We start from the raw sequence: 11,886 nt of genomic DNA, 5'->3' as shown, positions 1-11,886 counted from the left end.
TGCTTGCCTGTGAGCGCTTGATCCTCTCCAATGGGCAGCAGAGAGTGTCTCAAACACAAGGAACATCGGGATAGTTGGGAAACACTGGTCTTCAGGGTCATCTTGCAGGGCCCACAGAGACAGGCTGAGTGGTCGCTGGGTAGTGATTAACCCCATCTGCAGGTAGTGGTCTGTTAAAGGCAGGACAATGGCGTCAAAGACTGTCCATCCAACTCCCTCCATGAACAAATGAAGCAGCCAGAGCTGGCAGAGATGAGTCATGTTTCAAGGATCATAAATCTAGCTTTTAGGATCTAATGTGATCTCTCCAATTACTCTGAGCTGGAGGGCAGACGATATATCTTACCCTAAATCTAACACACAGCTTAGAGTATAGTGAGTCAATAAAAATGTGTGGACTGACAAAATGTGTGAAAAATAATGAACTTTGTCATTTAGCGAAATAAAATTTGGTGTGCAGGTAGCTTCTGGGACTGCACATTTGTGAAATCTGTGTTTCCATGGCAACCACAGAAAAGAGTAAAACTACTAGATGCAAAGGATATACATCCCCAGGAGGATGCCACTCTCCTTTGACCAAGGCCAATCAGGCTCAAGATTCGTTGCTAGGGCTGGAAAGAAAGGAACGGTGAGCAGGTGTTTTACACCAATAGTGGCAGAGAGCTCATTGGAGATGGCTTCAGTGCCATAGGTGACCTGGTTTCTCTTGCTTTGGCTGCAGCCATGGAGGCCCCCATAGATGTTCTTGAAACCTGTGGTCATTAGAGCATCAACACACCAGGCCATAGGAATAAGCCGGGGCTTCAGTCTACCTTTTATTGGGGTGTTTTTCTTTCACCCCCTTTCCAAATCCCTGGTTTATTTTCTTCAGTATGTGGGTCAGTCCGGAGGTGGAAATGCTGCATAGCCATTCTTGCCCCCCAGTTTTATATCTTTGTAACGGGGCTGCAATAATAGAGCTTTGTTTCATCCGTGGCTGAGGGTTCAGAACAAGGCTGGAGCATGCGCCTCAAGAAGTTTGGTAACGAGTTTGTAGGAGTTCTGATTACCTTATCCACCAGGGATGACTGGCAGACCTTGAATGATGGGTGAATGACTACTCTGACACACATTTCTGTGGAAGAGAAGGCTGTTTGCCTGCCTCCTTAGGCTTTTATTGTCACAACAGCTTGAACTAAAATTAACCTCTAGTTACAATCACCAGGGTAAGCATCCTTGAGAAAGCACCTGCATCTGTAGTGTCTTTCAGACAGGGCCTTTTGAAGTCTAAACATAAAGATTCTATTACAACACCCAGGACTCAGACTTGTTTGGAAAAGTCAAGGCAAGGTCTGCCACCTTCAGCAAGGTCCCCCAGAGGCCTCTGGCCTCCCAGGTAATCCTCCCCACAGACTTTCCAACCAAGCCCCATGCGCCCCGACACGTATCAACTGCGTTTAATATATTTCTAATGCCTGGCTGGTGTGGCTCAGTGGTTGAGCGTCAACCTACGAACCAGGAGGTCATGGTTCGATTCCCAGTCAGAGCACATGCCCAGGTTGCAGGCTCCATCACCAGTGTGGGATGTGTAGGAGGCAGCCAATCAATGATTGTCTCTCATCATTGATGCTTCTCTCTCTCTCCCTCTCCCTTCCTCTCTGAATTCAATAAAAGTATATTTTAAATATATGTATGTATTTCTATTGAGCAGATCACAAAGATGTCCACAGACCTGTGTGGCAAGAAAAAGACTAGTTAATATTTGCCCACTTGGAACTCTTCGATACTGTACTGTACTTCCATGGGCAAAACCACCAAATGAAGTCACCACTGAGAACAAAATTATTATTTTTTTCATTTGCCACAAGAGGGCACTCTTGGCTTTGCCTCCAAACGTTTTCAGAAGGAGGTTTTCTCTAGTCCCTTCCTCTGGGGAGAGGCAGAGAGCTGTATTATGAGCCAGTTAGTCATTGGAGGACTGGTAAGATCAACCATGACTGTGGTCATTTCTAGGATTATGACTAATCCTGTCTAACGCATCACATCTGAAAAATGTTCTCAAAGAACAGCGATGTCTGGAATGTGACATGAAAATAAAAATGTGCCTAATACAGTGGCCAGAACCCTAGATATTTCCATTTTCTCCCCCCAATTCGCTTTTGTGCCACCCAGAAACTTTCTTCTTTTCCATTCCCGGGAAGGATCACCCTGCCCTGGGATTGGGGGGAGGAAATGGAAATGTCTTTAAGCGTAGGCCTCACACTTAAAAAGGACCAACATTTAGACTGTTGATATGATCTCCAAATGATGAAGATTATTCTGTGCTTGTGGGTATTAAAGGCCTTACTTTGTCCAATGTAAACATTTAAAACACACTAATTTGAACTCTTGTCATTCATTTTTCAACAGATGGAGAGATTTTCAAAATGTGACCCCTGAAAGGCAACATCAGGTTATAATAATTCTGATTAAAAAAAATTGTTAGTAATTAATTCAAGAGTATTTATTGTATTGTTTTAGGTGCATATGATTTCAAGTTCAATTCCAAACTAAGCAGAGAACTCTCTGCCCACATGTCTTAGTGGTACAAACATAAATACTTTTGCATTTTACATTATGCCTTCTGGATTTTTAAAGCCTTCTCATAAGGCTTTGATCTTTGCAACAACACATTTCACAGGTGAGATATTTTCTCTGTAAATCATTCCCATGAAAAGAACTGTTATTTCTTTTAATGGGAATGATTTTTATATGCCATATATATATTGCTTATTTTAAATAGGCTGATGAGAGTTCCAATATCAGTAGAAGCACCCACACATATGTGACCCAGAAGAATCACAAATATGAAGAGAAAGTGTTTAAAATAAAATGTGCACCAGCATCGGTGCCATATTCTTCATCATCATTCCCCCTGTTTTGGCGTGGATAGTTGACGTTTTCCCAATCTTTTGTAAACCATCCTATAAATGCAACTTCAATGCCCCATCCCAACACCACTTTTGATGCAGGGGCACGTGTCTCGAAGCTGACACTGACCAGGTTTCGCTCTGAGGTTGGCTGCACCTTGCTATTTAACTCTAGTTAGTCTTGACCTTTCTGAGGCTGAGTCTTCACTTTTACAACCAGGGATTAGATTACCCACTCTTTATGAGTCTCAATGTGTTACAGTTGTAAAACATTACAACACTTTTAATCTTTCCTACCCAGGAATAATTGTTTTAGTTAGATGGATTTTTTTGTTTTTTGTTTTTGTTAGATAGATGCTAAGACAGTTTCACTTTATTTTGGGAGGAAACAAACATGAAGGTCACACACAATGTCACAGGTAATGCAATTTGCCAACTACATATTCTGTTTTTATGGGAGGGGGCAGTACCCAAAGTCTGTTGGTAAGTTGGTACCAAATAGCATCTAGATTGTATTAAACACGCATAGGCTTGGTTGTTGTACTCTCAGAGAAGTGATTTGATCTCTGGGATAGCTAGAGAGGAAAGGATTCCTGTACTCTAGCCCTGTCAGGAAGACCTTGCCAAGATAAAAATAATACACAGGAAGTCAAAATCAAAAGAAGTGCAAGAAAGAGTGGCCAAAGTCCTAATACCATTTGAAATAAATAAATGCCACATTTTAGGAAAAATCATTCCAGGGGATAAGTAGACCTAAACTACATACCAAATGCTAAAAAAATAAAAAAATAAAAATGTTTTAGCCTCAATTTAGAGCCAATATCTTTTAAACTGTACATTGAGTCCACAAATAACTCTTCCTCATCACTTATTATGTAATGCTTGGCCCTGTGGGGCAGAAATCTCTGAGATAGAATCTGTGCCCTGAAAATACCCATCATCTAGCAAAGCTGTTAGATCAATTTTGTGTTAAGTGAAAGTGTTTCAAGAAGCATGTTTGCCAATTCAAGCAACGATGCCACTTCAGTCAAGACTACATGGGGCTCCATTTTATTTGGCTCCATTAAGTGATGCTCTGTTTTTGGTTGTCCAACACCCTGTGCCTATGTTTGCAGCATCCTCTGTGGCCTGGAATGGACAACTGATGACATTTGAACGGACCTCTTATCCTGCGATGGTTGCACTTGTGTATTGGGCACAAACCTTTGTCCTGGTGGCTGCATGGAATGCAAAGGCAGAGAAGCTGGTGGTTATTCTTCAACGTGCCACAAGCAACAGGGGGAGTGCCTGTAACAACCAGAAATAAGCCAGGGCTTCTGGGTCTTGCTGCGCAGGGCTTTATGGGAAATATTCTAACAAGCTGTGATAGAGGATGGAAAAACCAAAGAAGAAGAAGGGGTTGGTTGGAGCTACGGCCCCAAAGGGGGCAGTCCTGAGAACAATCCGATAGCTAAGACTAAATTAAAAAAACCTGCCAATGCCACCTGCTTAAAAAATCTGTGAGAGCATCCACCAAAGCATCCCAGCATGAAAAATAACTGAAACCACAGGGAATGAACAGCATGTACCGGACGTAGATTTGAAGGTTGACTTAATTTCTACTGAGGGCAAATCTGAGTGATATTTGACTTCTGAGCAGAGTGCGATTGTAAGTCTGAGAATGTGAATTTTGATGGACCCTTTGGAACTCGGAGTAAATGGTATATGCTACATTCGGTAGTGTGGTGTGATTCTCAAATAAAGCTTTTTCTTTGTATTATTTTAAAATCATAAATAAAGATCAAGGAAAAGAAGCCCTTCCCCTTCTCTCTGAGATGCCGCTTGAGCCAGACACAATTCAAGGGCAGGGTGGACTTTTCCAGGAATGAGAAGTAGCAAGTTCCCGGTGGCACAGAAAGCGAACTGGGAAGAGCACTGGAGCATGGGAACACTGAGGAGATCAGAGAGGACAGGTTTTCTAACCGGAAGGAACCCACCAGCAGGGAGGCCAAGGGCCTGTGCGTTGTGCCTGCCTCTGCTTCCATCCAGATGCCCAGACAACAGAAAACCCCACTTGCTTTCCTTTCTGGCGTTGGCTGTCAGGAAGCTCAAAGCTGCTTCTGAAGCCTTATCTCCTCAAGACACAAGCAGAATATCATAATAACTTCACGGCACACAGGACCCCAAGGCGTCAGAGAATGGGCTGCTAAGGAACATCCAGGGTCCATCAGTGGCAGTTCAGGGACACACACTAGTTGGGAGGTTCTGAATGAGGAATTGGCCTAGTGTGTGTGTGTAACATCCCATAGACACTGAGTGCCCAGAATATTATGATCTCTGAACGCATAATAATCTGGCCACTCAGTATAGACTGACCACAGAGTTAGGATTTTAAAATAAGGTTTTTCCATGTCTAAGATCTGCATTGTGGGTAAGTTAGAAAGAAGCAGAGGACTTACTAGCCAGAGGCTGAAGGCCACTATTTCCTGGTCCCTTGACATATCAAGATTTGCCAGCTTTCCTTTATACGTAAATACACTGAGTGGCCAGATTATTATGCATTCAGAGATAATAATAATCTGGCCGCTCAGTGTATATCTTATGTTATTATATATTAATATATAATGATATATTATGAACTGGCATATTATATACAACATGTCTAATATATAGATACATATATTAGGGTATGTACTAGTACATAGGCTATATATCATATTTCTAGGCCCAGATATTGGTCTATATTTTCATTGTACTTATTCTTTCCTCACAATATATAGCTTTATATCTTTTTACACAATTTTATTTTATTTTCATTTCAAATGTCCTCCATTATGATTTAGGTAAAATGTGAAATGAAAATTTAAAATAATGTCTGTGGAGGGTGAGGGTGAAGGTGGAAGAGGGCATAGAAGGGATAAATGGTGATAAAAAAATAAAAGTAGTGCGTCTTATTTTGCACGTTTACTACGTTTACCAGGCACTCTGAGTTTACTTCTGTAAGACCACAGCATTAATGATAATGCCTACTTCCACGGATTGGGTGAAATCCCCTCAAATAAAACATGTAGTTAGTGCCTCACAGATGTTATGTGGTAGCCTTATTATTATTATTTTCCTCTTTAATGCTGGAAATAGACTCGTGAGATAGCTGCTACTTGGGGAGGGGGTAGATCTAAAAATGCAAAGCTTGGAGGAGCGAAGTGCTGGCTATAACCTCACAGACATCCAAGTTTTCGTCCAAACCCATCTTCTAGGCTTTCCCGTGTTCCAGCTTCCCGCGTCAAAGGAGGCTTTGTTGGTGGTCTGGGCGTGTGTGTGTGTGTGCGCGCGCGCGCGTGTGTGTGTGTGGTACCCACCTCCTCACACTCAGTCCTGGGCCAGCCAACCCCAGTTTGATGGCAGAGAAGTGCAGTCCGGCGCTGAGCCTTGGGGGTTTGGAGGAAAGGGATGAAGGTAAGGTGCCAACTGGCGCCGCGAAGCCAGCCCAGGGAAGGGCAAGACAGGCGACATCTGTGCAGCCGGCGGCTGCGCGGGGCTGCGGGAACACGCACACATTCCCTTCGGGGCCAAAGTGGGTGCTTTACAGATTGAATTGCTTCCTGAGACGCAGCGTCCTTTTCTCTAGTTCTGGACCGGCGCTAGAAGTTAAAGCCAGAATGTGTGCATGTATATAATGTATGTATGCATGCATATATACATGCATGTATATGTGCGTATGTGTGTAAAGCGAAGAAAGGTCGCGGTCCCCTCTGTTGCCGGGGAGTCTCACCTCCGTTCGCGTCCCTAGTTTGCGCGCCGCGGCGGCGTCCGGAGGGGGGGGTGATCGGCGGCCGGGCTTGCGAGTTCCTCTGAGCGGACTGCGTGCAGGAGGGGGACCGGGGTTGGGGCGGGGGTGGGTAGGGGGAGAAGTGGGGGCAGCCGGGAAGGGCAGGATCCGGAGCTCCGGGCGGGCGAACCGACGGGAATACATCCTCGCCGAAGCCCGGAGGAACCGGAGAGGCTCCGGTCCCGCCGCCCGGTCGCATGTGATTTCCTGCGCCGATCGCCGCGGCAGGCGGCCGGGGACGCGCCATTCCCTCCGGGAGAGAAGGGTTAGCGCGCCCCTCGCTCCGGGTCGCACCACCGTTCCGGGGTGCGCAGACAGACAGCAAAGATGGGAAGCACAGGAGGCGCGCCGCTTTAAAAAGTTCTTAAAAGTGCAACTGCACGTGGCGTCTTTGTGGGTCCGCACAGGCGATTGTACGAGCATTTACAGACATCATGCTGAGCGAAATAAGCCCAGTCAATGAAAGAGAGACACCTCGGGACCTCACCCATTTATGGATAATAAGGAACATTATAAACTGATGAACAGAAAGATAGATACAGAGACAGTAAAGCAACAAACAGACTGTCAAATTAGCGGGGAGGATGGGGAGATATGGGGGAGCTAAGAGATCAACCGAAGGACTTGTATGCATGCATATAAGCATAACCAATGGACGCAAAACTCTGGGGAGGGAGGGCATGTATGGGAGTGGGGGGTAATGGTAAGATATGTACACATATAATACCTTAATAAAAAAAATAAAGTAAATAAAATAAAATAAAATAAAATAAAATAAAATAAAATAAAATAAAATAAAATAAAGACAAGCGGTTCTGCACTGGTTACAGAGGAGCCCTTCTGGCGGTGATGGAAAAATCCCCTGTCTTGCTTGGGGGTGGTGATGACACATGGATGGAGTTCTCCAAACTCGAAACGCAGCCGCGGGTGTGCAGTTTGGTAACTCCACGCGCCTCTAGCAGCTCGCTCGGATGCAAGCCAAGGAGCTGGAGAGGGAGCTCGGCGGCCGCTGACGTCAGCCGGGCGGGGCCGCGTCCCTATAAAGCCGGGGGGACAGCGGCAGCCCCAGCGACGGCCCGCCAGCGCCTCGCCATGAGCAGCCACAACTCCTCCAGGCTCCACGCCGCCCCCGCCGGCGGGTGCAGCTCCGGCCAGATGCTCCTGCAGCCCAGCTCCAGCCAGATGCTCCTGCAGCCCGCCTGGGACCTCCTGCGGAGCCGGGAGGCGCTCACCCAGTCGCCCTTCTTCCCGGTCATCTTCTCCATCACCACGTACTTGAGCTTCTGCCTGCCCTTCGTGGCGCTGGACTTCCTGTGCCGCTGGGTGCCCGCGCTGCGGCGCTGCAAGATCCAGCCCGACTGCGCGCCCTCGGCGCGGCAGCTGCTGTGCTGCCTGGGACGGACGCTCTACCAGCACCTGGTGTTCGTGTTCCCGCTGACGCTGCTGCACTGGGCCCGCGGCCCGGCCCCGCTGCCCGCCGAGGCCCCCGCGCTGCCCCAGCTGCTGGGCCACGTCGCGCTCTGCCTGCTGCTCTTCGACGCCGAGTTCTTCGCGTGGCACGTGCTGCACCACCGGGTGCCCTGGCTGTACCGCACCTTCCACAAGGTGCACCACCAGCACGCGCCCTCCTTCGCGCTGGCCACGCAGTACCTGAGCGCCTGGGAGCTCTTCTCCCTGGGCTTCTTCGACACGGTGAACGTGGCGCTGCTCCGGTGCCACCCGCTCACCGTCCTGGTCTTCCACACGCTCAACATCTGGCTGTCGGTGGAGGACCACTCCGGCTACGACTTCCCCTGGTCCACGCACCGGCTGGTGCCCTTCGGGTGGTACGGGGGAGTGGTGCACCACGACCGTCATCACTCCCACTTCAACTACAACTTCGCCCCCTACTTCACGCACTGGGACAGGCTCCTGGGGACGCTGTGGCACCCTCACGCCAACTAGTCCGCACCCCTTCCCCGCACCCCTCCCATGTGTGGGGGTGCTTAGGGGCGGCTGCAGTGGGCAGAGGGGTGCCCATCCTCGGAACCAGGACTGTTTGTGCCTTTCACACTTGAATCAGAGGAAACACGCCTGAGCTCTTTTTAGTTTTATTTGTAAGTAATTTATTACCCGCTGGAAATTACCTGATGAATTAATTTATATAATTGTTTTTGTATATCAATAATTGTATACTGGGTGTTTTGAGTGCTAGCTCACTCCAGTAGCCTTGATTCCTGGATCAATGTAAACGTGTATCACTGGCATATTTAAATCATTTCTAAATGGATTTGTTTGTAGGACAAAAGGATGTCCTATGCTTGAAAGGGTCCTAGAATGAGACTAAAAAGAAAAAATGTATTTTTTAAGATGGAGAATCTGATGTCTGATGCTATACACAATGCACTATGTTCCTGCTGGACAGTAACTAAGATGATCATACTTTTCCCCTATTTTTATCAAAGAATTTTATATTTATATGGAAAGAAATGTTATTTATGCTTTAAAAAAAAAAAGAATGTGAACCAAATAAGTACTGGCTCCTTGTTTTATTGGCATTTTGAGTTAAAAAAAAAAAAAAGAAACTTAAAGAGGGCGAGGGAGCAGGGATGGCAGGTGTCTGTCCCAGCATCTGGGGATGAGCGGAGTCTGGTGGTGTGCGCTGTGCTGCAGGAGGGGTGGGGTTTACAGGAGAGGAAGAGGCAGAAAGAGCCTGAGTTTTGGCTTAGAGACATTTCAAAGAGGAAAAAACACTATTGTCGGAAAGTGTGTTTTAAGTGATTTCTGCCTAATAGGCAACTGAAAAAATTACCTTGTGAAAATTTAGAGAGAGTAATACTGAGCAACCATTTGCTTATTTGGGGGGAGGGCGATATTGGGGGATGAATAGAATTATTGGGGTGCCTTGCTTTACAAAACCGGGGAGTCAAATGTGTACATCCGAGGGGCTGGTAGGTACAGAAAGGCGTTCAGAGTGAACCCCCCCTTTTTCATGAAGCGATCTAGTACAAATGACGATCATACGCATCGTCTCGGCTATCTGGGAATTTTGTATATTCACTTTTCTTAAGTAAACAAACATGCAAACTGCATGTCTATTTCTCAAAGGAAAAAAGTGAAATCTGACTCTACACCACCGCCCCCCTCCCCCCCCCCCCCCCCCCCCGTTCCTCACCTTAAAAGGAGATTGTGCCTCCGATGTTCTTGAGGATTATTTGTGACAGTAAGTGTCCCTGTTACTGCCCATCATGTTCTCCATCCAGCTGCTGTCTGATTGTTTTAGTTTTATCTTTGGAGTGTAGTTACACAGGGCAAAGTTAAAAGTCAAGACAATTGAGACAGAAAAGTATAAGGAATGGCAGCTCTGCATTTATGGTAATCTTAGGCTCACTACATATATGAACCAAACTATGTTGTATAAAGGTGAAAAATCCATCTAAAGACCAGGTCTCCACAGCCTGCCAAATGAGATTCCTCCAAATCTTTGGCAGAATGCAATTAGAATGCCTGGCAACTAACCCAGAGGCATTTTCCCGGGCTCCTCCCCAACGTGTGTGCTCTCTTGGCTTCTCCCCTAATATTATCTCCTCCTCTGTCCTTAGCAAGACCAGGTGGGGATTTTAAGTCTGTATTGATTTATAAAAGTGAAATCCACAAAAATAGGTAGGGAGATGTAAGGAAAAATTGCTGATTGGAGGTCAAATGTTAATATGATTAACAAAGCAAAGAAGGATGAAGGGGCAGGTGTTGAACATCTGATACAAGTATTTGTTGTTTTGAGCACCTCCAATCTCCCCAGAGTTGCCTGCAAATCTTGGATCATGACAACTTGTCACAGTCGACTCTGAGAATTTTTTAAAAACAATTTTATTGACTTTTTACAGAGAGGAAGGAAGAGGGATAGAGAGACAGAAACATCGATGGGAGAGAAACATTGATCAGCTACCTCCTATTGGGGATGTGCCTGCAACCAAGGTACATGCCCTTGACCAGAATAGAAACTGGGACCCTTTCGTCTGCAGGCCGACGCTCTATCCACTGAGCCAAACCGGTTAGGCCTCTCTGAGAATTTTTAACAATGTGTCATGTTGCCTTGCCATATAAGGGAAATTTACAGGGGAATTTTACACTTGGGGCAAATTGTCCACATAGAAACTATTTGTGCTTAGAAAAATTTCTCAGAATTGAATGTCTTATAGTTTATAATACCTTGAGCGGTGGAAGTAGGGGTGTGGAGAGGATGAGCAATTTTTCAGATAGCTTGAGGACCTAATATTTCATCACCATCATTATCATAATTGTCATAACAATTATGATAATGATGGTGATGAAATAGTTCACATTTCCATTCACTGTCACACACATTGCTCCTTACATTACTTTAAGGGAGGTAGGATAGTTATCATTTTTAAAAATTATTACTATTATCATCAAACGTTCTGGATAGAGAATTGGTACCTCCATAGGTTATGTGACTTACTCCAGATTCTGAAATACTAGAAGTTGGGGCCAGTTCTCGAACTTAGGTCTAGTAGTGTATACTATCCCTCTCCTCTGATGAAGCTTAAGATAATCTCCATCTTATCAAACTCGAGAAAGTTACAAACTCTGCAACACCAACAAATGGCCACTCTTCACTATTCCTCCCCAGCCACTGCCCCTCAACAGGGTGCCCCCGGGCCCACTATTTCGACTTCCCTGGGTTCCAAGCCTCTGCTGGGGAGGAGGGGAAGCTAGGGAAAGTAGGCCTAGGCCTTTCTAAGCGAGGCTTGGGAAAGCATGAGGTCAGGGCGCTATTTTCCGTGTCCCTTATGTACTCAGGCTAGCACTTATGCTGAAGTCAGATTGCCTGGGGCAACCTTGACTCTGAGATTTAAAAGCTGAGGGACTCTGGAAGAGTTAATCTCTCCATACCTTGCTTCCTTTCCTATAAAATGTAGACAATCATAGAACCTACCTCACAGAGTTGTTGTGAGAGATTTTGAGCTATTGTACTACTAGGTGAATTGGAGGTCTTGGCTGTGTTTGCTATGTTTCATGATGTGAATACCAGGACTGTAGCCTTCTGTCCACAAACACATTTGAGCTCTCTCCTCTTACGGGGAACCAAAGAAAGGCATTTTTAATTTTTCTCCCATGAAAGCTGCCATCGAATAAGGTGTTTCTTATCATCTTTCAAGGCCAAAGTGTTGGAAAGAAAAAGACTGGAAA

The 11,886-nt window shown here is 45.9% G+C and overlaps 1 protein-coding gene across 1 annotated transcript; it reads left to right on the top strand.

Annotated features, from left to right (window-relative positions):
- Positions 1 to 7,749: 7,749 nt before the first annotated feature.
- On the top strand, positions 7,750 to 9,165 carry CH25H (cholesterol 25-hydroxylase). The gene has a single exon (XM_084903758.1). It carries the CDS (start codon positions 7,789 to 7,791, stop codon positions 8,638 to 8,640), a length of 852 nt encoding a protein of 283 aa, XP_084759884.1. The 5' UTR covers positions 7,750 to 7,788; the 3' UTR covers positions 8,641 to 9,165.
- Positions 9,166 to 11,886: the final 2,721 nt, after the last annotated feature.

This window comes from Pipistrellus hanaki, assembly GCF_964339955.1.
Source record: "Pipistrellus hanaki genome assembly, chromosome: 14".
Lineage (NCBI taxonomy): Eukaryota > Metazoa > Chordata > Mammalia > Chiroptera > Vespertilionidae > Pipistrellus > Pipistrellus hanaki.
This window is presented reverse-complemented; position numbering and strand designations above follow the sequence as displayed.

What these genes read in the sequence shown, in the direction of transcription:
- CH25H (XM_084903758.1), top strand. Translation starts at nt 7,789, where the DNA reads ATGAGCAGCCACAACTCCTCCAGGCTCCACGCCGCCCCCGCCGGCGGG.